The sequence below is a fragment of the Felis catus genome, chromosome A2, assembly GCF_018350175.1.
Source record: "Felis catus isolate Fca126 chromosome A2, F.catus_Fca126_mat1.0, whole genome shotgun sequence".
NCBI classification, from domain to species: domain Eukaryota; kingdom Metazoa; phylum Chordata; class Mammalia; order Carnivora; family Felidae; genus Felis; species Felis catus.
In genome coordinates, this window is record NC_058369.1 from 156,528,811 (window position 1) to 156,551,216 (window position 22,406).

The 22,406-nt window shown below is 44.5% G+C and overlaps 1 protein-coding gene and 1 gene segment (V, D, J or C); one reads left to right on the top strand and one right to left on the bottom strand.

The window, feature by feature from the left end:
* Window positions 1–1,448: 1,448 nt before the first annotated feature.
* Window positions 1,449–6,220, bottom strand: LOC101085453 (cationic trypsin). The gene is made up of 5 exons (XM_003983122.4): window positions 6,078–6,220; window positions 3,913–4,072; window positions 2,883–3,136; window positions 2,240–2,376; window positions 1,449–1,692 (listed from the first exon to the last, which is right to left on the bottom strand). The coding sequence occupies exons 1-5, from the start codon at window positions 6,115–6,117 to the stop codon at window positions 1,543–1,545; spliced, it is 741 nt and encodes a 246-aa protein (XP_003983171.1). The 5' UTR covers window positions 6,118–6,220; the 3' UTR covers window positions 1,449–1,542.
* A 10,563-nt stretch (window positions 6,221–16,783) lies between these two features.
* Window positions 16,784–21,232, top strand: LOC101095329. The segment is given in 2 exon segments: window positions 16,784–17,000; window positions 17,103–21,232. Coding segments are annotated over 2 exon segments (618 nt in total).
* The last annotated feature ends 1,174 nt before the right edge of the window (window positions 21,233–22,406 follow it).

The window sequence follows — 22,406 nt, forward strand, 5'->3', positions numbered from 1 at the left end:
ATGACCATATATTTAAGAGCCTTGAATGCAAGGCTAAGGAATTTGGCCTCCATCCCAGTGGAATTGACAAGGCAATATGAAGGGCTCAGGACTGGTTCCTATGAATGTGCCATCCAGAATTACAAAGGAATAGAAATTTGGTAATGGGGCATGTATCTTCCCATATTTTCCTCTTCCAAAGTACCTGGTGTGGACTGTATGTTTGTGCCCCTCCCCCATGCCCACAAATTTATGTGCTCAAACCTAACCCACAACAGGACAGTATTAGGAGATTGGACCTTTGCAAGGTTTATATGGTCATAAGGCTAGAGAACCCATGATGGGATTAGCGTCCTTATAAGAAGAGACTAGAGCCCTCTCTCTGCCAGGTGAGGACACAGTGAGAAGGCCCCTGTCTACAAGCCAGGAAGTGGGCCTGCACTGTTTCCCACTGCACCTTGATCTTGGACTTCCCAGCCTCCAGAACTATGAGAAGTTAATGTTTGTGGTTTAAGCCACTCAGTCTATGGCATTTTTGGTATAACAACCTAAACCGACTAAGACAATATCCCTCCTTCACCTTATTACTGAGGCTGTGAACATTTTCCCGTTTCAAACCTCCTCCATCTGCTCCAGGATGTCCATGCTTAGATCCCATTATATTCTTCTCCTGAATCCATACTGGATATACACAGGAATCACGTGTTGGGACTTTTTCTCCAAACCAACTCTGTAGCCACAACTTCTATGATCTCAGTGTAATAGATCTGCTCTGTAAACTGACCTGCTTTTTCACTTTCTTTCTTTTATAGTTCAAAATAGTACATTATTTGGGTGGGATGTGGGGGTCTGGTGGTGGAAGACGGGCAATGGGCACAGACTGCCTACAGACATCATGCCTGCAATAGCAATAAAATCCCAGTGGGAAAGCAAGAAAGATCTTAGAGAACTGGAATATGTAGGTAGGTAAAATCTTGGGAAATGCAGGAAATCTGTGGTTTGTACAAAAAAACAAATTCTCCATCTGGTGGTTTCCATTATCTAGCCTCACAGTTTCAGATGGACTGGAGCCAAAAAAAAAAAAAAAAAAGGAGACCATAGTGTCACAGCAGTAGCAATGCTTTGGGAATAAGGGCCACTGGAGCTTCCCTGACTCTGAACTAACTCAATGACTTTGGGCAGTTGATTTGCCCTTTCTGTACCCTGATGTCATCATCATCTGTTCAAAAATGTGATGGCAATAGTGACTTCAAAGCTTATCCATGCTTATATCTTCAATGGACCACACAGAGCCTAGCAGATAGACGATCAGTAAATTCATTTGGATCAGGTTGAATGAATACCTATGTAACCTTTCCAATTCTATCCTCATGTAATTGTTCAATTCTCTGCCCACTCTCTTACTCAGCAGTCAGTTTGAAGATAAAGTTCATAAATATTAAGTAAGGACAGTTCTTGGACACATGTGGTGTGGGACAAAATTTTTTTATTTAGATACTGTTTTCAGGCATAGGTGGAAGGCGAGGTTGACTAACGGGATAAGGTGTGGAGAGGTCCATGTGCTTAGTTGGCAGCGATGGTCTGCTGAATCCAGCTCACGTAGTTGCAGACCTTGGTGTATACACCGGGTTTGCCTTTTTGAGCGCAGCCGGCACCCCAGGAGACAATGCCCTGGAGCTGGTTGTTGCAGACCACAGGGCCACCAGAGTCACCCTGAACAAGAGGAAAGAGACAATAAGAACTCTCAGTTACACCAAGTTGGGGGAAAGGCTCAAAGTTGTTTCTCCATCACCCTGGGTCCGTTTTCCCAGGTTGCTGATTCTCCAGGAAGCATCTTCACTTTTCCTGGGAATCCAACCCTCAATCTCTGTACTACATCCCTATCCTTTCTACCCCACCCCCCGCCTCCTAGCTCCTGCTCTTCTCTTAGTTGCAGGCGGGCAGGACCAAGAAGAGGTGAGGACAGGTGAGTGCAATGCTGCCCAGCTAGCCCTGCTTTTTTTTCCAGAAAGTTTCCTGGTACAATATACCTCCTCAGCAGGGTGCCTGGGTGTGCTGTTTGCACAGCATCTTCTGTGTATCTTTTTACCCTTGACCCTAACCATTAATATCTCAAAAGGAAAATTTATCATTTATCCCAAATCTCTCCCTTGTCCCTTATAATCCATCCCAGAGACAGCTTCTCAATCTGTGTTTCAGGAAAGGGAAAATATGGTGGAAATGCCTGCGGCTTGGCCAGAAGGAGTACAGAGAAACTAACCTGGCAAGAGTCCTTTCCGCCTTCCAGGAAGCCCAGACAGATCATGTTGCTGGTGATCTGGCCTGGGTAGGCTTTACGGCAAGCACTGTCAGTTAGTATGGGAGCTTTCAGACACTGCAGGACATCGGGATATTTTTCTGTTGGGCACAAGGGTAAAAATGGAATTACCCACAGGATTCTTGGAGATTTCTTTCCCAATCTCTCCCTCCTTCCCTACTTTTCCAGTAACTTCTATTTTGGAAGAAAAACTTTTATCTGGAAAGTCTTCCAAACAGTTTTAATCAACAAGTTGTTCTCTCTGACGCTGGCATCAGTGACTCCAGATCTCAAATCTGGAGACTACCTCTTAAGCAGGTCTATACTTTAGGTGGTACCAAATCTCTCAGCCTCTGTTCTGTTTACCTCCTCGGTTTCTACTTCTTTGCAAATCACGAATCACACTTCAGCTGAACATCTGCTATCTTTATCACAGTTCATTTTTTCTTGTGTTTTCCAGCAAAGGAATCTTCCTAAGACTCCATACATCCACAAACTATCCTCTGGGAACCTTGCCTTGAGTGACAGTTCAGACTAACTGACCCCCAACATGTCTTTCACTTCTAGGATTTTCAGACTTGGTGCTTTTGTTCCAGGTGACACTCACCCCCAAGGCTCTGGACATTTCCCCAGCCAGAGATGAGGCACTGGGAACCAGAAGGTGCACAAGATTTTGGCAGAGAGATAGCAGACACTCGAGAGTTGAGGGTGGCAGGTGAGCTCAATTTAATCAGCATGATGTCATTATCAATAGTGTTTGCATTGTATCTCGGGTGGCGGATGACCTTGGCCGAATTGATGAATTGTTCACTGCCCTCAGAGACTGCAATGTTGTGTTCTCCCAGACGCACCTGGATTCGGCTGGATTAGAGGATGCAAAGTTCTATAAGTATCCAACTTGAGATTTTCCCCCTCCCCTGTTCCCCCCAGTCATAAGCATAAGCATGAACACCATCCCCTTCAAGTGTTCCCACACATAGGTAATTGTGCACTTAAGGCAGCCCTACCAGGTACGGTCCAGGTTAGAGTAACTCTTAAGTGGGTGTCACTACCAGCCCGCCATCTTGTTAGAATAGCTAGATGCCTTTAGTTCCCATGACTGAACGACACCAATACAATGATGGCAGGTTTGGTGGGAATTGATGAATATTATTCAGCACATGCTATTCCTCCTCTGGTTGAGATTATCAGTTATTGTAGGGAGACATGGCAGGAATCAGAAACATGCCAGGATTTCAAGGGGGCAGAATGAGTTGTACTTATTTTTAACATTGTACTGGAAACTTCTTTTGGGTTTTTACCTCCATATGCCATTTTTTCCTGGTTGAGCTATAATGATTGGGACTATTTATCGATTAATGCTCTTAAGCTAATCCTAGGTATACTTCATCACTAACTAGTTCCCCTCCTCTGTCTCTGGTACCATCATTTGGAAGGCTACCAGGGAACTCTAAGGTTAGCTGTCCATGTAAAATTCCCTCAATGCAACATACAGTGCCTGGGGAGAGTGACAAGGCTTCTAGAATCTGAATGCTCACCCCTCAAGCATAACTCTCTAGTTTACCCTGATTGTGCTTTGGCAGGGCTGGGGGATGAGCTGATCTGGGAGAACAGATATGTGAGTATCAGTTACTTACGACTTGTAGCAGTGAGCCGCAGACACCACCCACTGGGAATTGATGAGGGAGCCGCCACAGAAGTGGTAGCCCGAGTTCAGGGACACCTGGTAGGGGACAGAGTTCCTCCGACAGGTGTAGCCCCCAACGATCTTGTCATCATCATCAATGGGGAAAGCCACTGACAAGGAAAAGTTGGAAACTATCTGTTAAAAGATACATCTTAGAATTTCTACTTACCACTAAGTTTTTGTAGGTGAACTAGAAAAGAGAAGATAATGTTTTCTTGTCACACATAATCAGGACATGGTGATAACATAATTTTCCCATAATGTTTTTCCCAAAATCTTATTACTCTATCTATACCTTTGACACATACTCTACTTACACCATTATAAGTATCTAATTTGTAAGTTATGCTTTAAATTTGATAAATATACTGTTTTTCAACATATGTACCACACAAACACACACACACACACACGCACGTGCACACACACACACACACACACACACACACCTTGATCAGAGACTCTTATGTATTAAATGCCCTGAACATTACTACCTAAGGATGTAAAGAATACTTTTTAGGAGTGCCTGGGTGGCTCAGTTGGTTAAGCATCTGATTCTTGGTTTTGGCTCAGGTCATGATCTCATGGTTTGCAAGTTCGAGCCCTGCATGAGGCTCTGCTGCTTGGGATTCTCTCTCTTCCTCTGTCTCTTTGCCTGCCCCTCCTCTGCTCACTTGCTCACTCTCTCTTTCTCTCAAAATAAATAAATAAACATTAAAAACAGAATACTTTTTATACAAAACTTTGTTCAGCAGACATGCAAATAGGTGTTCAGTGAAGCTTTGCAGTAACCATGCTTATATTGATTTATGGTGGTTGGTATAGGATACTTATTCCCGTGAAGTAGAGGGAAGGAAGCTTTTAGAAGCCCCCTAAGAATGTTCTAGCCTGGAAGGAATTGGGAGTTTGTACTTTTGTTCCCCAAATTTCTCTTTTTGGTTATTGTGTAAAATTTTCATGAAATAATTTCATAGAACATTATATTTGGTTTCCCTCTCCAACCTTTCCCCTTATTCCAATTATCTTTCTAACATTTTTCAATTTATTCAGCATTGTGAAGTTTGGCCCACTGATTTATTAAGATTTCTATGGCTCCCAAAGTCTATGATTATATTATATCCACCCTAGTGTTCAAATATTTTGCAGTAATTTTGGGAAAGACATTTAGAGACTAGTGTATTGAATTTATACTCATCCAATTCGGGAAAGTTTAATAGCAAGTTTTTGATAAAATTTGGTAGTATAAAGAATAGAAACAGATATTTCTCTACATCTTTTGATGATTAAATGATATGTTATTTTACACCAGAGATATTTCATTAAGAAAGACATTGTAAAACCCAGCCCATAGCTTTTATTCATGAGAAATAAAGTATCTTTGCCTGTTAAAATCCTTTCGGTATAGAGGAGACTCTGGTTCTGACCCTCACAGCCTCTTCAATGAGCCCAAGACTAGTCATTGTTCCCGATTATTAATTCAAAATGCAACATTTCCTTATTGTTAACTATCCTTTCCTTTTCTCTCTTCCTTCATGGATTTTATCTTGACGTTCAGGGCAATTTCTGCCTCTTTATACTTTCTACACTAGTTACTCCTGCTCACTATAATCTGTCCCCAACAAGTGAGGTTTAATTATGTATAAATATTTATACTATGGTAGTTTCCCCTTATCCATGGTTTCGGTTACCTTCGGTGAACCACAGTCAGGAAGCAGATGGTCTATTTTCTGATGTATCATCAGGAGGTCATTACTAACCTAACACTATCTCACTATGCCTACATCATTCACTTCACTCCATTTATCATGTAGGCATTTTATCATCTCACATCATCACAAGAAGAGTGAGTCAAGTACAATAAGATATTTAGAGACAGAGATAGAGAGAAGACACATAACTTCTATTACAGTATGCTATGATTATTATATAATTGTTCTATTTTGTTATTAGTTTTTGTTAATCCCTTACTGTACCTAATTTATAAGTTAAACTTTATCATAAGTACATACATATTGGAAAAAACCATAGCATATACAGGGTTCAGTACTATCTGCAGCTTCAGGCATCCCCTGGGGTAGATGTATCCACTGCATTCATTTATTCGTAAAGACTCACCAGCAGCTCCCAGGAGAGCAAGGAAGATGAAGGTCTTCATGGTTGCTCACTGGATTTGGACTGAGAAGTGTGATGATCGCTTTTCATCCACAGGTATTTATACCCCCAGGTTTGTCATTGACACCCATGGCCATGGGTGCCAGAAAAGTGATTTGACTGGAAACTTACAAATCCAAATTTAGAATTCAATTCTATGCCAAACTGAAGATAATTCAGCATCATATTTAAACATCAGCTTTTGTCTACTTTTCCAGAAAGTTATGGAAATGGAAATAACAAACCCACCTGGTGCAATTTGTTCCCCTTAATAGAAAAGTACATTGGAGCAAGGTCACAGAACGGGGCTGCAGGTGTCCTGTTTCCCAGACAAAAATCTTAAGTATTTGGTTGTCTCAAGTGTGAACTTTTATCTGAGAACTCTCTTGAACACTACCCCCTTGATGTTTAATTAATATTGGCTCTTTCAAAGTTATATAATTTTTCTTGTGGCATCTGTGGCTTTGTATAGCCACATTAAATTTTCATTATTAATAGGGAAACTTGTTTCCTTGAGAAAAGAAAAAAGTGTTCTGAATTGAAACCATGATTGAGGTAAACAGGAGAATGAAAGGATAACTTACTAGAAGTTACTATGTACTTTATATCTATAAAAACTTTGCATATATTAATTTAGAAATTCTCATTACAACCCTAGAAGATACCTGTTACTATCCCCACTATACATATGGGGAAACTGAGGCACACAAAATTTACAGAGGACTTGAGCAACATCACCTAGCAAGTACACGGTAGGGTCAGGATTCCAATCCAGGAAATCTGGCTTCAGAGTCTGTGCATTTAACCACTATACAACACCTCTCCACTTAGTTCATCACAATCTGGACACCAAGATAATACAGAAATCTTGACAAATGGTAATACAATTGAAATCGATGGAGTGCTTACTATGCGTCAGGCACCGTGGATGGGGTTTCTATACATCAGTTCATTCAATCCTTACCAACAGCTTTATAGGTGTTGTTCTAATTTTTACCATTTTATATATGGGGACAGTGAAGCTTGGGGAAATTACATGTTTTGCTCAAAGTTTTATGCTCTTGAGTGGTTAACACAGTGTTCAAACTTGAGCAGACTCATTTCAAGGATCATAAACTCTACTGTGATGCCATAAACATAACTAAGGAGAACAACCTGAACTCCACCAAATTAAAGGATGACCCTAGGGAGCAGAGAGAATTCTTAGATAAATTGAAGAAATGGGTTCCTGAAGCAGGAGTTGTCATAATTAATGAAGCATGGCAGAAGTATCCAGAATAAGTGAATCTCAGGGACCAGATTCTACTCCCACACATCTGAATGGCCTACCAGGATGTACTTCTGCTTTAGCAGATGATCGTCTCTCATGAAGTAGTTTGTTGCTTTTACATTCAAAGTTGTGCTGATATAAAGATGATTCACTAGAAGGCAGAATTTCTCAACCCCCGGCCCTACTGACATTTGGGGCCAGGTAATTCTGTGTTGTGGGGAACTGCCCTGAACACTGTAGGATATTTATCAGCACCCCTGGCCTTAGTTACAAGTACCACTAGCCCCTCCTCCACGTTGTGACAACCCAAATGTCTCCAGACATTGCTAAATGTTCCCTTGGGTTCAAAATCATCCCCAGCTGGGAATGACTGATCTAAGGAGAAAAGATGGGCAAAGTAGCTTCTAAGGCCATAGCCATGGGTAAGTGATTTGAATGTTAGGACAATGTAGGCAGTAATCAACTACTGAATGAATGGCACATAAAGCAGGGGGCCGTCCCTCACTGATACCTAAAAATCATGGAAATTAAGGAGTAAGAGAAGGGCCAGGCCCAGAGTGAAGAAGGGAGAGCCTTCTCAACCCGTCCAATTATCTTCCTTTCTGATACCTCCATGGTGAAGTGTTGGAAGTTGTGTGGTTCTGAATCACCCCTGGAACTTCCCTTGAAACTCACCAGAGACCTTAGCCCATATGAAAAGCACATCATCTTCAAAGAGTTCCCACAATAGTTGGCTCATGTGCTGCTATGCTGTAGGGAGCTCTCCCTGGTGCATTCTGGGCTTTATCACTTGGACCCCTTCTCCCTGGAAGGGGAAGTGTGAGGGTTGCCAGGTAAGAGGAATTATCTAGACTCACCTGCAAATGCCCAAATAAACACCTGAGATAAAGGAGCATGGACCCATCCAGTGGCAGCGTGATGACTCTTCAGTCATCTAAAGCAGTAGTGGGGATGTGGGGAAAATGCCGAGTGATAGTTCTGGACTTTAGGTATTCCCAAATAACTCTCACATGTGGTGCATGGAAACCATGCACACAATGCCTTTAAAATAAGTTTTGGTTAAAAAAAATTTTTAATGTTTATTTATTTTTGAGACAGAGAGAGACAGAGCATGAATTGGGGAGGGTCAGAGAGAGAGGGAGACACAGAATCCAAAGCAGCCTCCAGGCTCCGAGCGGTCAGCCCAGAGCCTGACACGGGGCTCAAACCCACGAACTGCGAGATCATGACCTGAGCTGAAGTCGGACACTTAACCGACTGAGCCACCCAGGCGCCCCAAGTTTTGATTTTAAAGTAGACTTTTTTCCTGAGCCTCTTCTCAAGCATAGATGTTGATATTTCATGTGTTGGTGAATCTTTATCTAATGCACATTAAAATGAACACATGCTGTTTGATAACATAGCTCTTTAAATAACAGTGGTCATTTGTGCGCTCCCTAAAATCACATTGAAGACTAGTTGTTTTGTGTATGTGCTGCCAAAGCAAACACATGTTGAAGAATGATCCCATAGCATCAGGCAGAGGGCCGGACAAAACGAGAGTGGGAAATCCCAAGTATCACTGGTGGTCATGGCTGTGGTGGCTGCTGGGTGTGGAAAGGGCATGGAACAGAGTAGATCTGGATATTAAGTGAGAGCGCAAAGTACGCCAAGCAGAAGATACTAGAAGAATGCTCCCTATTGAAGAGGCCAGGAGAACACGGGATCAGTGTGAGGTGTCTCTCTACATGAGCGCCATGCCGATCTTTTCTGTAAAGTGGGTGAACAAACATGAAGAAGATATCCTTGCACGATTGTGTGGGAGCTCACACAAGTAAAAGATACCTTTTACTCCTGAGATACTGTGCCTCAATCATCCTGTGAAGTTGGGCCCCGGAGAACTGGGTTGAAACTTCTCAGATTCAATAGATATTCTTGTCTGCGCTTTGTGTGTGCAAAACATCTGTCCTCAATAACATCGATGAATTCTTGTTTGCAGTCAACACTGGTCATGCCACAGTGTGTGGTTGTGGAGGAGGTGGGGGGTCTCCTTCCTCAGTCACGTCCGTGAAAATAGCCATGTGCAACGTGTGGTAATATCCACGTTCCTTTTTCTGGGCAGAGTGGGTTGGTACCTATACTTCTTTTCCTCACTTCAAGCACATGAAGGTCCAGAGGCATGTGTCTGTATTTAATGCATCTGTATTTGTCACCCCTCTTTCCCATACACACGGCTGAGTGGCCTTGGAGGACTATCTAAACTTGGGCCTGAATTAAGGGCTGGTTGGGCTCCAGAAAATATGTTGACATTTATATTGGCAGAAGCAAGACTCACTGGCCTCTGAAGGCAACTTTATGATCTTCTCTCTGATGGAGTCTGTTTTTCTTTTCGCTTAGATGCTCCAGCCACCTTCTTGGCTAACACAACTCTAGTTACTGAGGCCATTTACTGGCTCTTTAACCGTGCCAACAGGAAGGGAAATTTTTAAATAAGAATTCCTCTCCCTGAAAAAAAGATATATTAAATTACTAAAAAAAAAACCTGAAATAAGCAATCAGGGCAACAAGAATGCAAAAAAGAACAAGGTTACAAAGTACGCGGTTGTGTCATAACCCTGATGCTAACCCGACAGTCCGTGCTAAGCTCAATTTCTAATCATTTCCATGTACAGAAAACCAGTGTTGGCAAGTAGAATGCTCTTTCTTGGTAAAGTGAACCCTGGAACCAGACAGGCTTCCTTGAGAACCCTGCTCAAGGATGGCGTTAGTTTGAGGACATTTCTATTCTAGCTACATGTGATTCTCTCCATGATATTGTTTGCAGGAGTCAGCAAACATTTCCTGTAAAGAGCCCAATAGTAAATGTTTTAGGCTTTGCAGCCAATACAGTCTCTGTCACAACTACTCTTCATCGCGGCGTGAAGGCAGCCATATACAGTACATGTGTGGTTGAGTGCAGCTACGTTCCAGTAAACCTTCTTCATTTCCTGAAACAGGCTGCAGGTCAGACTTAAACCTGGGCCATAGTCTGTTGACCCTCTCCAGAAGAGAAGGCAGAAATGAATTAAATGCCCCACATCCAGACTTAAAATTGAATGGTGATTGTTTAAATGATCAGGTGTGGCTTGAAAGAAAACTAGTGATCTTAAGAGAATTAGCTCACTGTTGACCTTCAAGTAATGCTTTCGGGAGAAAGTAAGAGGTAGGGAATTGGGGGTTTAGGGGTAGAATATCGGAATGACAGAGAACAGGGCAAAACAAAGAAGAGAATGATAGAGACAGAAACTTGTACCAAAGGATGAGAAACAATAAAATTCTGGGAGAGAACATTTCAATCTGGCAACAGAGTTCTGGCCTTCATTCTGCCGCTAGCTTCCATTTTGGGGGGTCTTTGCACATTAACATCCTCATGTATAAAATGAACACCCACAGAAAATCAGGGGGAAATAGAAGTTAACATGATCTTCGATCCACATACAAGAGTTTTGTTAAAGTGTTAACACAACTAAATTATGTCTCTGTCAGCATTCGCTTCCCACTGCTCTGTCCTAAAGATCCTTGACTTATCTTTGAAGATCCTTGACTTACCTTTCAAACAAACCACCTGTGCCTTCGTTCAGGACCACGGTCTGCTAAAGTAAATAGCACTACTAGTATTTTCTTGTTTCTGGATTTACTGTCCTTCAACCTACCTCCATACTGTTTTACCAGAGTGGTCTTTCTAGAATTCAAATGGATCATGTCATTTTCCTGCATAAATCTCTTCAATAGCTCCATACTGATGTTGGGATGCATTTAAGTTCTTGGGCATGGCATTGAAGCCTATGAACCTGGACACTCTTCACTATTTCACACCTCTGTGCCTTTCCCACTTGCCTCACCAGTTTAACACCCACTCATTCTCTAGGTCTCTAATCAGAGGTCCTGATGAACCTCACCTGCACTCTCTAGCTCAAATCAGGCTTTCTTGAGTTTTCTTGTCAGCTTCTACTTTTATAACATTTACTTCCAATTATATATAAATTGTGTGAGTATCTATCTGTGTAGTGTTGATGGTTTAAAATTCCTGAGGGCACAACTGATGTCTGATTTGCTTACCATTCTGCCTCAAAGCCAACATGTATCTGACACATAGTAATTGTTCAGCAAATTACTGCTGAATGGGGTTACCTCCCTCACTTCTTCGCTCGCAAACTCCAATTCATCCATTAAAATTTACCTTGACATCATCTCTTCTTAGAGTTAACCTCTGACATTTATCTATGCCCACCCCTAACTCCACCCCACGCTGCCTCTGACTTGACAGATAACTCTGTTACCTTTCTGCACTCTTTTAAAGCCCTGTGTGTATTGCTATTATAACTTCTGAATTTTCTTGTAAACGTTTATTTTTGTCTATTTCCTCAACTAGATTATGATCTCCTGAAACAAATATTTTGTATTTAAGTTCTCAGTCTGTAGCTCTGTCTCTGGCACAGAGTAGATGCCTCAGTTTCTCTTTGCCACATCAGATGCTTGGGCCCCGTCTATAACATCCCACCGAAGGTCTTCCAGCCTCTATTGCAGAAAGGAGGTCCCAGTACCTTCTCAACCATCCAGTTGGAAAGTTTTTCCTTGTGTTGAGCCAGAAGATTGTTTAGAGCTTTTAACCATTTTTTCTTAATTTTGTCCCTTGGTAATGGAAGATCAGGAGACTCATAATAAACGGTAAGTGATCAGGGGTCACGGCCAGCAGAAGATTATGGGTTTTAGAATAGTAAACAGGAGAACCAAGATAAGGCAAGGTTCGAACCCAACAGAGTTTCCCTGTCCCTGTTTGTAGCAGGAGAAAATCTCAGAAGGCAACCTCAAAAGTTGCCTCATGTTACTAGAAAAATAGCATGCCAGAACTAAAAGTTGAAGCTATGTGCTAACCTCTTTATACACAATGAACCAGAACTGGTTCTTAGAAAAAAAAATAAACTCGTACAGGACTAGATTGCTTATAGATTTGGCTTACACTCATCTCCTTCAGAAAGCCTTCTCCAACTTCGGCAATCCCCGAACAACTGTTTTTCTGCATGTCCTTCAAATGCTGCTGAACACGGATTATACCCTACCATTTTACGATTAGTGAAACATCATACAGGAGTATTTTAGCTGCTTCATCTCACTATTGGCTCTGTCTCACCACCTAGAATATTCACACACACAAAACCAAAGATGTATACCCCATAGGTTTTGTTATTTATCATTTTATTTCCCCTTCCACACTGAACCCATTGCAATCAGGACTCTTCGGTAGAGTCACAATCAATGGCTGTTTGGTGACCAGAACATAGAGGGGGCCAGTCCCCCTTCAGGCAGACTCTTGAATGCTGAGGGAGAGCATCAGGTTGTAGTTCTGAAGACCGGGGTCCTGGGGAGATGAGAGGGTAGTGATGAGAACATGTGCGCACCTGGGGATGATTGAAGGGGCCCCCTCCCTCCTCCTTCAAGAGAGGAAATATCGAGAAGCATGTAGTGGGCCATCAGGAATCACTGCTGCTTCAGGCCAGAGGAGCTCACCTTTAAGGTGCTTTGCAAAGACTGGCAGGTGAGAGGGGCGCCTGGGTGGCGCAGTCGGTTAAGCGTCCGACTTCAGCCAGGTCACGATCTCGTGGTCCGGGAGTTCAAGCCCCGCGTCAGGCTCTGGGCTGATGGCTCGGAGCCTGGAGCCTGTTTCCGATTCTGTGTCTCCCTCTCTCTCTGCCCCTTCCCCGTTCATGCTCTGTCTCTCTCTGTCCCAAAAATAAATAAACGTTGAAAAAAAAAATTTAAAAAAAAAAAAAAAGACTGGCAGGTGAGAAAGGGTTTTGCGGGGAAGGAAGAGAAAGAAACTGATTAACATACGTGTATTATCTAGACATGGTGGTATTACATATGTGCGGGTCTTTGTATATCAATTATACCTCAGTGAAGCTGTTAAAAAATAAGTAACGCCCTAGAGAACAATATGCAGAAATTTTTTTAAAGCAATTTTTTAAAAAGATACAGCCTGTGACCTTAAAAAGCTCGAACTCAGCAGGAAGACAGGTACACGCATGCCAATAATGTGTTAGTATAGGAGGGAAGAAAGGAAAAATCTCGGACTTTTAGAACAAGGAAATTGGCATTGCTTCCTGGAGAACAGGGTGGGGGGGGGGGGAAGAGAAATACAAATGGTTCAGAAAAGTCCAAGCAAGTCAAGTACATGTTCACTAGCTGCAGCCATCACTCTGCATTGATCTTGACCTGTGTCTAGAGCATAAGGGGAGAGACAAGGCCCCGAGGCCTCCCCACACCCACCGCTAACCTGAAGTGCATCGAATTATTCCCCCAAGCAATCTGTGAAGTGAAATATCTTTGCTGTCAGAGGACTAGTGCTTTGCATTGTATCTGTGCAGGAAGGAGGCCTGGTGCAGGTGACAGAGATTCTGCCAAGTGAAGAGGGTTTTCCCAAGAAAGGAGGTGTTGGCACCCAAGTGGGGTGAGGAGAACAGCCTGGTACAGGCCGTTGAAGCCCCAGCAGGTTGAGAAGGGTGTCCATACTGGGCAGGACATGTGCCATGTCGGGTATCAGACGCTGGACTGAGGTGAGGAGGATTCCAACGTGGAGAGGACTCTTTGGCACAGGCTGTTGGTTCCCAAGCAGGGTGAGGGGGGCGTGTGCCAGGGAGAGACGGTTGGGGTTGCAGTGGACAATTGGGTCCATACAAGGAGACTGATCAAATACGTAAATCTGTTGAGAACAGGAGCCAGTTTTCTCAGTACTGGATAAAGGAATTGCGAATACAGAAAGAACACTAGAGTGAACCTTAGAGTACTGAAATTGGAACTGGAATTACTGGTGTAAATTTATGGCTTTTCAATACATGTACATGGATAGAGAGTTAAAGATACATGTTAATGCGTGTGCATTCGTGTGTGTTCCCTGGGCTCTGTCTACTGAGGATGTAGAAGTACTGTAACCTCAAAAGCCCAGATCTAGTGCCCATCTCTTGTTTTCTGAACACCGTTATCCACTTAAAGGAACCAGGGCTCTTTGGAGAAATAGCTGATTCCAAGATGGGAGCAGGGAAAGCACAGGATGAGCCTAGAATATATTCTTGTGCTATACTATAAGGAAATCCTCAAATGCCCATCGTCCTGGGGGCCCTGACAACAAGGCTAGTTTAAAAAGGGAAACAATACTTTCACTTCCAAATCTTTGGACAGTGCTCGACAAACACTGGAAAATTATCATAACTATTCTTTAAAATAAAAATTAGTACTAATACATAAATACACTTTAAAAGGGGGGGCATGCTCGAGTGGCTCAGTTGATTAAGCATCCGACTCTTGGTTTCGGCTCAGGTCGTGATCTCACGGTACATGGGTTCGAGCCCCACATGGGGCTCTGTGCTGACAGTACAGAGCCCACTTGGGACTTTCTCTCTCTCTCTCTCCCCCTCTCTCTGCCTCTCCCTGGCTCACATGCTCTTTCTCTCTCTCAAAAGGAAATAAACTTAAAAAAATTAGTACTGAAGCTCACCTCATGCCAGCCAAATTCATTTTTTTATCATTCCCATTTCAGCCTTGTATTGTATCCTGATGCCCTGCCCTTAATTGCTGTAAGCCACAAGTACAAATAAATATACCAGTGCCAACCATACCACACTGGGAAACAATTTTTTAATGGTTAGACTCACATGTGGTCTCTTACCATTTTTCCATTGCATCCATGTATTCATTCATTCATTCAAGTATGTGTTAATTACCTGCAAAGTGTTCAGTATTGTGATAAGGGGGCAGCGGGGGTGGGGGTGGGGGTGGGGGGAGACTCTGGAAGGTCCTAGCAGGGCAAACATCTGGGTGGAAGCTTATCCTGAATGGCTCATACTGTTTTAAACAGAGAGTAAGAGGGGCGCCTGGGTGGTGCAGTCGGTTAAGCGTCCGACTTCAGCCAGGTCAGGATCTCGCGGTCCCTGGGTTCGAGCCCCGCGTCAGTCAGGCTCTGGGCTGATGGCTCAGAGCCTGGAGCCTGTTTCTGATTCTGTGTCTCCCTCTCTCTCTGCCCCTCCCCCGTTCATGCTCTGTCTCTCTCTGTCCCCAAAATAAATAAACGTTGAAAAAAAAATAAAAGGGTAGGAGATAGTATTTGAGACTCTCCCTTTATCCAGGTTTCGGAGATGAGGAAATGAGAAGGTGAGTAGATGAAATGATTTAGCCAGATAAAAACCAATTATATTTTAACCTTCCGAAAAACATACACTAAACCTCTCCAAACTCAATGTTGTCTAAAAGCATATCCTGGGGCACCTGGGTAGCTCTGTCAGTTAAGTGGCCGACTTCAGCTCAGGTCATGATCTCGCAATTCAGGAGTTCAAGCCCCGCGTGGGGCTCTGTGTGGACCACTCAGAGCCTGGAGCCTGCTTTGGATTCTGTGTCTCCCTCTCTCTGCTCATCCCCTGCTTACACACACACACACACACACACTCTCTCTCTCAAAAATAAACATTAATAAATAAATTAAAAAATAAATAATAAAAAAGCATGTCATATTTCTCCTATGAGTCTAGAAACATTTTGAGGATGAGAATATTGCCTTTCTTGACAATGCTTGTTGGACAAACTGAAATTCTGTGTGCTCTGTGCTCCCCTGGGCCCAGGAGTAAGGACTGGAGGCAGCAGGTGGAGAGGAGGTTAATGTGCCCCTGTGACCTCTAGGAGGAGCTGTGACTTCACCAAAATCCCCGAGGCTGGTCTGGAAGAAGGAAGGGGAATGGGAAGGAGGTTTAAGAAGGAAGCAAATGCTCTGGCAGCAGGGTTTGCTCCTGGTTCTGCTTGGGACATGGTACCTGAACAGCCTCGATGCGAAAATCTAGTCCAGGTTGCACTTCTCCAACCTCAATAGCATCGTGTCTGCGGTCCCCGTGGCCCCTGTCCCTCAGGACCTTTTGTTACTCTCCAGTGCTTCCCCTGTATGTGTGGGTGCCATGTTCAGGCTCAGCACCCCAAGTAGGCGAGATGCTTCCCAGGGGCACGGCTTGCAGCATATTTCTCTCATAACCTCGTCAGCACCCACTGACGGTGCTTCCTACCCAGTTAGCATTAAATTCCTGTGTCTTAAAATGAGTGCAGCTGGCTCCAGGGAAAGGTTCTGGAAGCCAAGCAAGGTGGCCTCTGAGTTAAGCCAGGATGGGGCTTGCGTGGGTTTCTCCTGGCTCCCTGAGAGGTGGTGGGGGCGGGGGGGGGGGAGGGGGACACCTGTCCAAGGGGAAGGGATGTGTGTTTGAGTGGAGGAGGTGCTGTTAAGCAGAAAGAGGAAGGAAAGACTCAGTTATTCATTGGGGAGGGGAGGAAGCTACTGACAATGACAAAAAAAGCAACTGCGAGAAACCTCCTCAAGGCAGAGGGGGGATGGGCCTTTCCTCTGCCTAGGGACCTGCATCCAAACCCACGGGAAGGGGGGAGGGAGAGGAAACGTGAGCTGTAGAACCAACAGGGGCAGTGACCTCCCGAGCAAACCCTCTGTCGGGGCCACAGACACACATGCAGAAGACAGGAACCTGAGCAGACAGTCACTGCGTCCCTTCCGTCAGACACTGCGATGAGCTACCAGCCCCTCTGCTGTGTGGTCCTTTGTGTCCTCGGGGCAAGTGAGTCTGGGAACAGGTGGGACATCTCTGTCCTCGGGTTTCTAGCTTCTCTCATGGAGCTGCTTCCCAAGACGCTCTAAATTTGTTTTCTTGCTCCCACAGTCCCCATGGACACTGCAGTTACCCAGACACCAAAACACCTGGTCGCAGCGACAGGGAGTAATGGGACCCTGAAGTGCGAACAACGTCTGGGACATAACGCTATGTACTGGTACAAACAGAGTGCTCAGAGGCCACCGAAGCTCATGTTTGCCTACAGCTATAAGGAACTCGCCGAAAATGACAGTGTCCCCAGTCGCTTCACACCCGAGTGCTCAGACAGCTCCCTCCTGCACCTTCACGTGGCCGCCCTACAGCCAGAGGACTCCGCCGTGTATCTCTGTGCGAGCAGCGAGGACACAGCCCCGCACAGCCAACTGCTCCCCGTGCACAAACCTCCTGGGTGCAGCCGGGGAGCCGTGGGGGCGACCACAGCTCAGCTCCACATCTCCGGTGGGACCCCAGACAGACAGAAACCCCAGGCCACGACGTGCCGGTCGGTTCGCTGGATGCAGCAAGGCCCAGTTCCCCGCACAGACGCCCACAGCCTGTGGCCTGGCTCTGCCCGGGGCCGGACTGTGCCCGCGGCTGAGTGCGGGACGGAAAGGGTCCACCTCAAGTTCCTCCTGTAGCTTCCGATCGGCACGTGGCCCCGGGGACTCTTTCAGGAGACGCGCTGCACTCTGGCCGCGGCGGCCCTGCCAAGCCTCCTGCCAACGGGTACCTTTCTCCGCCTGTTCCTTCCACCCAGGTGAGACCCTGGATCTCAGCCCTGGTCCCAGCTCCAGACGCGCTCCGAGCCCCTTTGCAGAACACCTGCTTGCCTCACCACAGGGCCCTGTCAGTCCCTGCCACGGAGGATAGTGGCTCCCTCGTGAGGTTCGGATCGCTGTCCTCGAGGCCACTCTCTGCTGCACACCCGGGGACTCAGCTCTGCGCAGGCTCCTCTTCGTCTCGGGCTTTGACACTTTGAGGCTGGATTCTTTTTCCTTCTGTCCCTTTAATCCTAATTCTTCAGGTCTCCACATCCTGCGTTATCAGCCAGAGAGCCTGATGGCCCTGGATCGTTGCCCGCAACAGGCAGGAAGGGGAGAAGGCCCCCAGCGTTTCAGAGCAGGACCGTATACTCGGGGTTGTCTGTGCTGAACCCCATATTTTCTGGCATCGCCCCTTGCAATGGCCCCAGTGCTGCACACACCTTGGGACCCCAAGGGCTGAGCAGAGCCTTGTGTCCTGGGGAGTCCGATGCCTGCACTGACACCAAGGCTCCCTCCTCTCTCCTGTAGGGGGCGCTCCAGGGGGAAGTGGGCATTGCAGGAAATGTAATGCGTCAGTCAGACTGACTAGGAACCATGGGAGCTCAGAATTCTCCTCCTGTTTCTGATGCCCAGAAGTCTGTTCTAGGAGAGAACTCATTCCTTCCCAATCCCGTCATGGATTCCTGGCTCTTATGTTGGGTGAGTTTTAGTCTCTTGGAAGCAGGTGAATCTTTGGGAATTTCTCATCTTGGATTTACCTGAGGCTCTTTCAAACCATTTCCTTATTCAGTCTCTGGCTTCTTTCTCCTCCCTCAGGACACACAGAACCTGAAGTCAGGCAGACCCCCAGCCACCAGGTCACAGAGATGCGGACGAGAGTAATCCTGAGATGTGACCCAATCTATGGGTTCTGTACATTGGTACAGACAGATCCCAGGACAGAAAGTGGAGTTTCTAGTTTTATTCTACAAGGATGATCTCTTGGAGAAGTCTGAAACAATCAAGGATCGATCCTCGGGTCAAAGGCCTGATGGATCATTCTCCACTCTGCGGATCCAGCCCACAGAGCTGGGAGATTCAGCCACGTACCTCTGTGCCAGCAGCTCAGCCACAGCCTTGCACAGACACCTCCTGCCTGCACACAAACCCTCTTTGTATGTATCTGCCTCTTTTCCAGCTACCAGAATGCTTTTGCTGCCCAAGAAAGTCTGATCTGACTTGATTTTTCAGCTGTTTCCAAATAGATATCTGAAATTTAATCACCAAAGTAGTTTATCTTTGGCAGGAATGGCCAGGGAGCATTTTTTGCCAAATTTTTATAGACACTACAGGGCTTGACTGTGGCCTCCAAGGATGGGAGCGTTGTTGCCCAGGAAAAGACCATCACATGGCCTATGTCTTCTCTTTACTTCCTTTTGCATCTTGGATTTTGTTTTGTTTTAGTAGCTTAGAAAAAAACCATTTTAACTCATAGAATCAGAAATGGTTATCGAGGAAGGGCTTTAGTATTTCCATAAGAGTATAGAGGATTTCCAACAGTAGATCTTCAGAAGGACGTGCAGTTCAGCATAAGGGCCTGGACTGTCGATGAGTGTTTCCCAGTAAGTACTTGATGCGTTTGGGGAAATGATGTTAACTCACATGAGAATGAGTTAAGAGAACAGTAACAATGGAGTCCGCTATTGGGACAAGGCCAGCAGAGGTCTAAACCAGTGAGAGAACCACCAGAATATAGCAGGACAGGGCAGGATCGAATTCAGCAGCAAAAATCAAGTAGCATCTAGAAGCAGAGCATGAATGAACTTGTCACCCTGAACTTGACATGGGGCATCCAGATTAACTTCCTGGGTTTTGAGTAAGATCTCAGTGTTCTTGAAGGCCTGGAGCAGGAAAGGCAGAGTGAAGACTTCAAAAGAAAAGAATGAATTTCCTCATAATAAGTCAGGATGAGCTCAAGCAATGAATAGAGGTGAAAAAAGTGTGAGCAGATCATATCAGTGATAAACACATGAAATATTCATTTACTCAAGTTATATCCATGCCAACACCACCATCTACAGGGTCTTCTACAGGGTCATCTACAGCACCACCATCTACAGAATGACTTTCCCCCTGACATGAATCCCACCAACTTTGCAGACCAAAGGATGCCATTTTACAGCTAAGGAAATGAAATCATGGACCTGTAGTGGTGGGATTCATTCTTGTTTTCATGTACTATGTCCTTCAGAAGCATCTTACCTTGTAGAAATGAAGAAAGGACCTAGTAAAGGTTTGGCTAAGGGGCTAGCTCAGATATAATACCCTCAAGCTGGGGAGATACTTTCTAGGATGTGGTATGACTTGTACACAAGGCTGAGATATGGAACTATGTACTCAATCCATGAATCCAGAAGCCAAAGGGTGGGGGGAGGATGGGTATCCCTCTCATTACCACCCCTAGTGAGCCAGCTGCAAATCCAGGCTTCTTTTCCCTGTATTTTTAGGGTCGTCTAGATAAAAAGTTCTGATTCTTTAAGACAGGGATGCTTCCACCACAGGACATATGAACATAAACTATGACGGTACCTGGTCATTTGGGGCTCCTTTTGATGGAAGCCCAATAGGTAAGGATGGAGGTATTGATCTTGACTATCATGAGGTGATAGAGTTGCTCCTACATAATGGAAATGGAAAGGTTTACCTGGAATTCAGAGAACTAGTTCAAACATCTCTTGGTGCCTAAATTCCTGGTGATAATGACAGTTCTGCAATTGCAACCATTTTGGCCTGACAAAGTAAATGTACCTAAGGGACTCAAAACCCTCAGAAACGAATGTCTGGGTCACCCCACAAAACAAACATCTTAGACCACAGAAGTGCTAAGCAAAGTTGGAGAAAATCTAGAATTGGTGATAAGGGAGATAATAAATCTCAGTAATGGCTTTGTATACAGTAAGAGCAGCAGTCCTATACCCCTAACCCTGTATTTGTACAGATTGCAGCTGAACCCCACCTTGAAGACCTTATTATTTGGACTTGAAACAATGCAGGGCGTAGACTATTTGAAATGCCTCGATTGTATCACCACCTGTCTTCCTGGCTCCCCCCCCGATTCCAGCCACAACTATTTCATGCAGCTATTCCAAGCAGACATTGACCCTTTCATATTGATTGAACCTCCTCTTAAATATGGGCAGTGTATCTAGCTTTCTTCCTGAAGTGCTCTGTGGCTGTGGTTGAGACACATGAATGGCCTACTAGAAGCTTATACATGCACGACCCAGAAGTGTCAGGGTGTTAATGCTCTAGGGGACAATCCTCAACCAATGGGGGGATAAGAACGAATAAATAAAGCTTTGTGTCTGTCTCAGACTCCCTAGAAAGTTCTAGATTGACGAGCAGCCATTTATCTATAATGATGGCCCAATTAATATACATATTTTTCATATTGTCCATCCTTTTTGTTTCTGTGCATGATTTGGCCTCGATATCTCCATCTGACTTATCTTCTACTTTTCCTATTCTTTCCAGCTGTATCTGTTCTGCTTTTAACCCCATATATTGAATTGTTAATCATAGGTATTTTGTATGTTTTGTTTCTACCGTCTCCATTTAAATGTTTACTATAGTTTCCAGTTGTCCACTAAAATTCTCCATTTGTCATTCACTTTGTTGACACTTATTTTTCTTTTGTTTGTTTTCTCTTCTTGCTTTTGGCCATGTGATGTTGTTTCCTCACGCAATAGATAATATGTGTTTGAAAGCTAGATATTGTATATGAAAAACTATAGATATAATCTTAAGTACTGGATGGTATATTTTCCTGTAGAGAGGATTCCTTTTTGCTTATGCTAGGACATATTGGAAGAGGCAAATCGTTTTTTTTTTTAATTTTTAATGTTTATTTATTTTTGAGAGAGAGGGAGACAGACAAAGTGTGAACAAGGGAGGAGCAGAGAGAGGGAGACACAGAATCCGAAACAGGCTCTGAGCTGTCAGCACAGAGCCCGACGCCAGGCCCGAACTCACAAACGGTGAGATCATGACCTGAGCCGAAGTCAGACGCTCAACCGACTGAGCCACCCAGACGCCCCCAGATCTTCTTAATCTGGTTGATAATTGAGCCGGATTGAAGCTAAGCTTTACTTTTTTGATGGCTGTTCACTTTTGCTCCTAGTATGTGATCATTTAGGTTCCAAACTAAATGTCTGGCGTATTTTTACTTTATTAAAGTTTAATTTGCATAACATAATATTTACCTATTTCAAGTGTACAACTCAGTGACTTTAAATAAATTTATGCACGGGGCAACTATCACCATGAATCAGTTCTGAAGCGCTTCCATTGCCGCCAAATTTCCTTTGTCCTCATTTGCAGTCAATCCCCACTCCTACTTGAGGCCCCAAGGCCTCAGTCTTCACCAAGACCTTCTCTTAGGCAGTCCCTGAACACAGACATTGCTCCCCAGACCAGGAAGGTCATGTGATTCCTCCAAGCTTCTCCCTTCTCAGACTTCTCTTTCTTCTTAGCTTCTTAGCTGCTGATATTAAATTGGCAGTAACATTCAGATTATCCTTTCTCTCTGGGATGTTGATCTCTTATCCTTCTCCCTTCTTTCTTTTCTTTG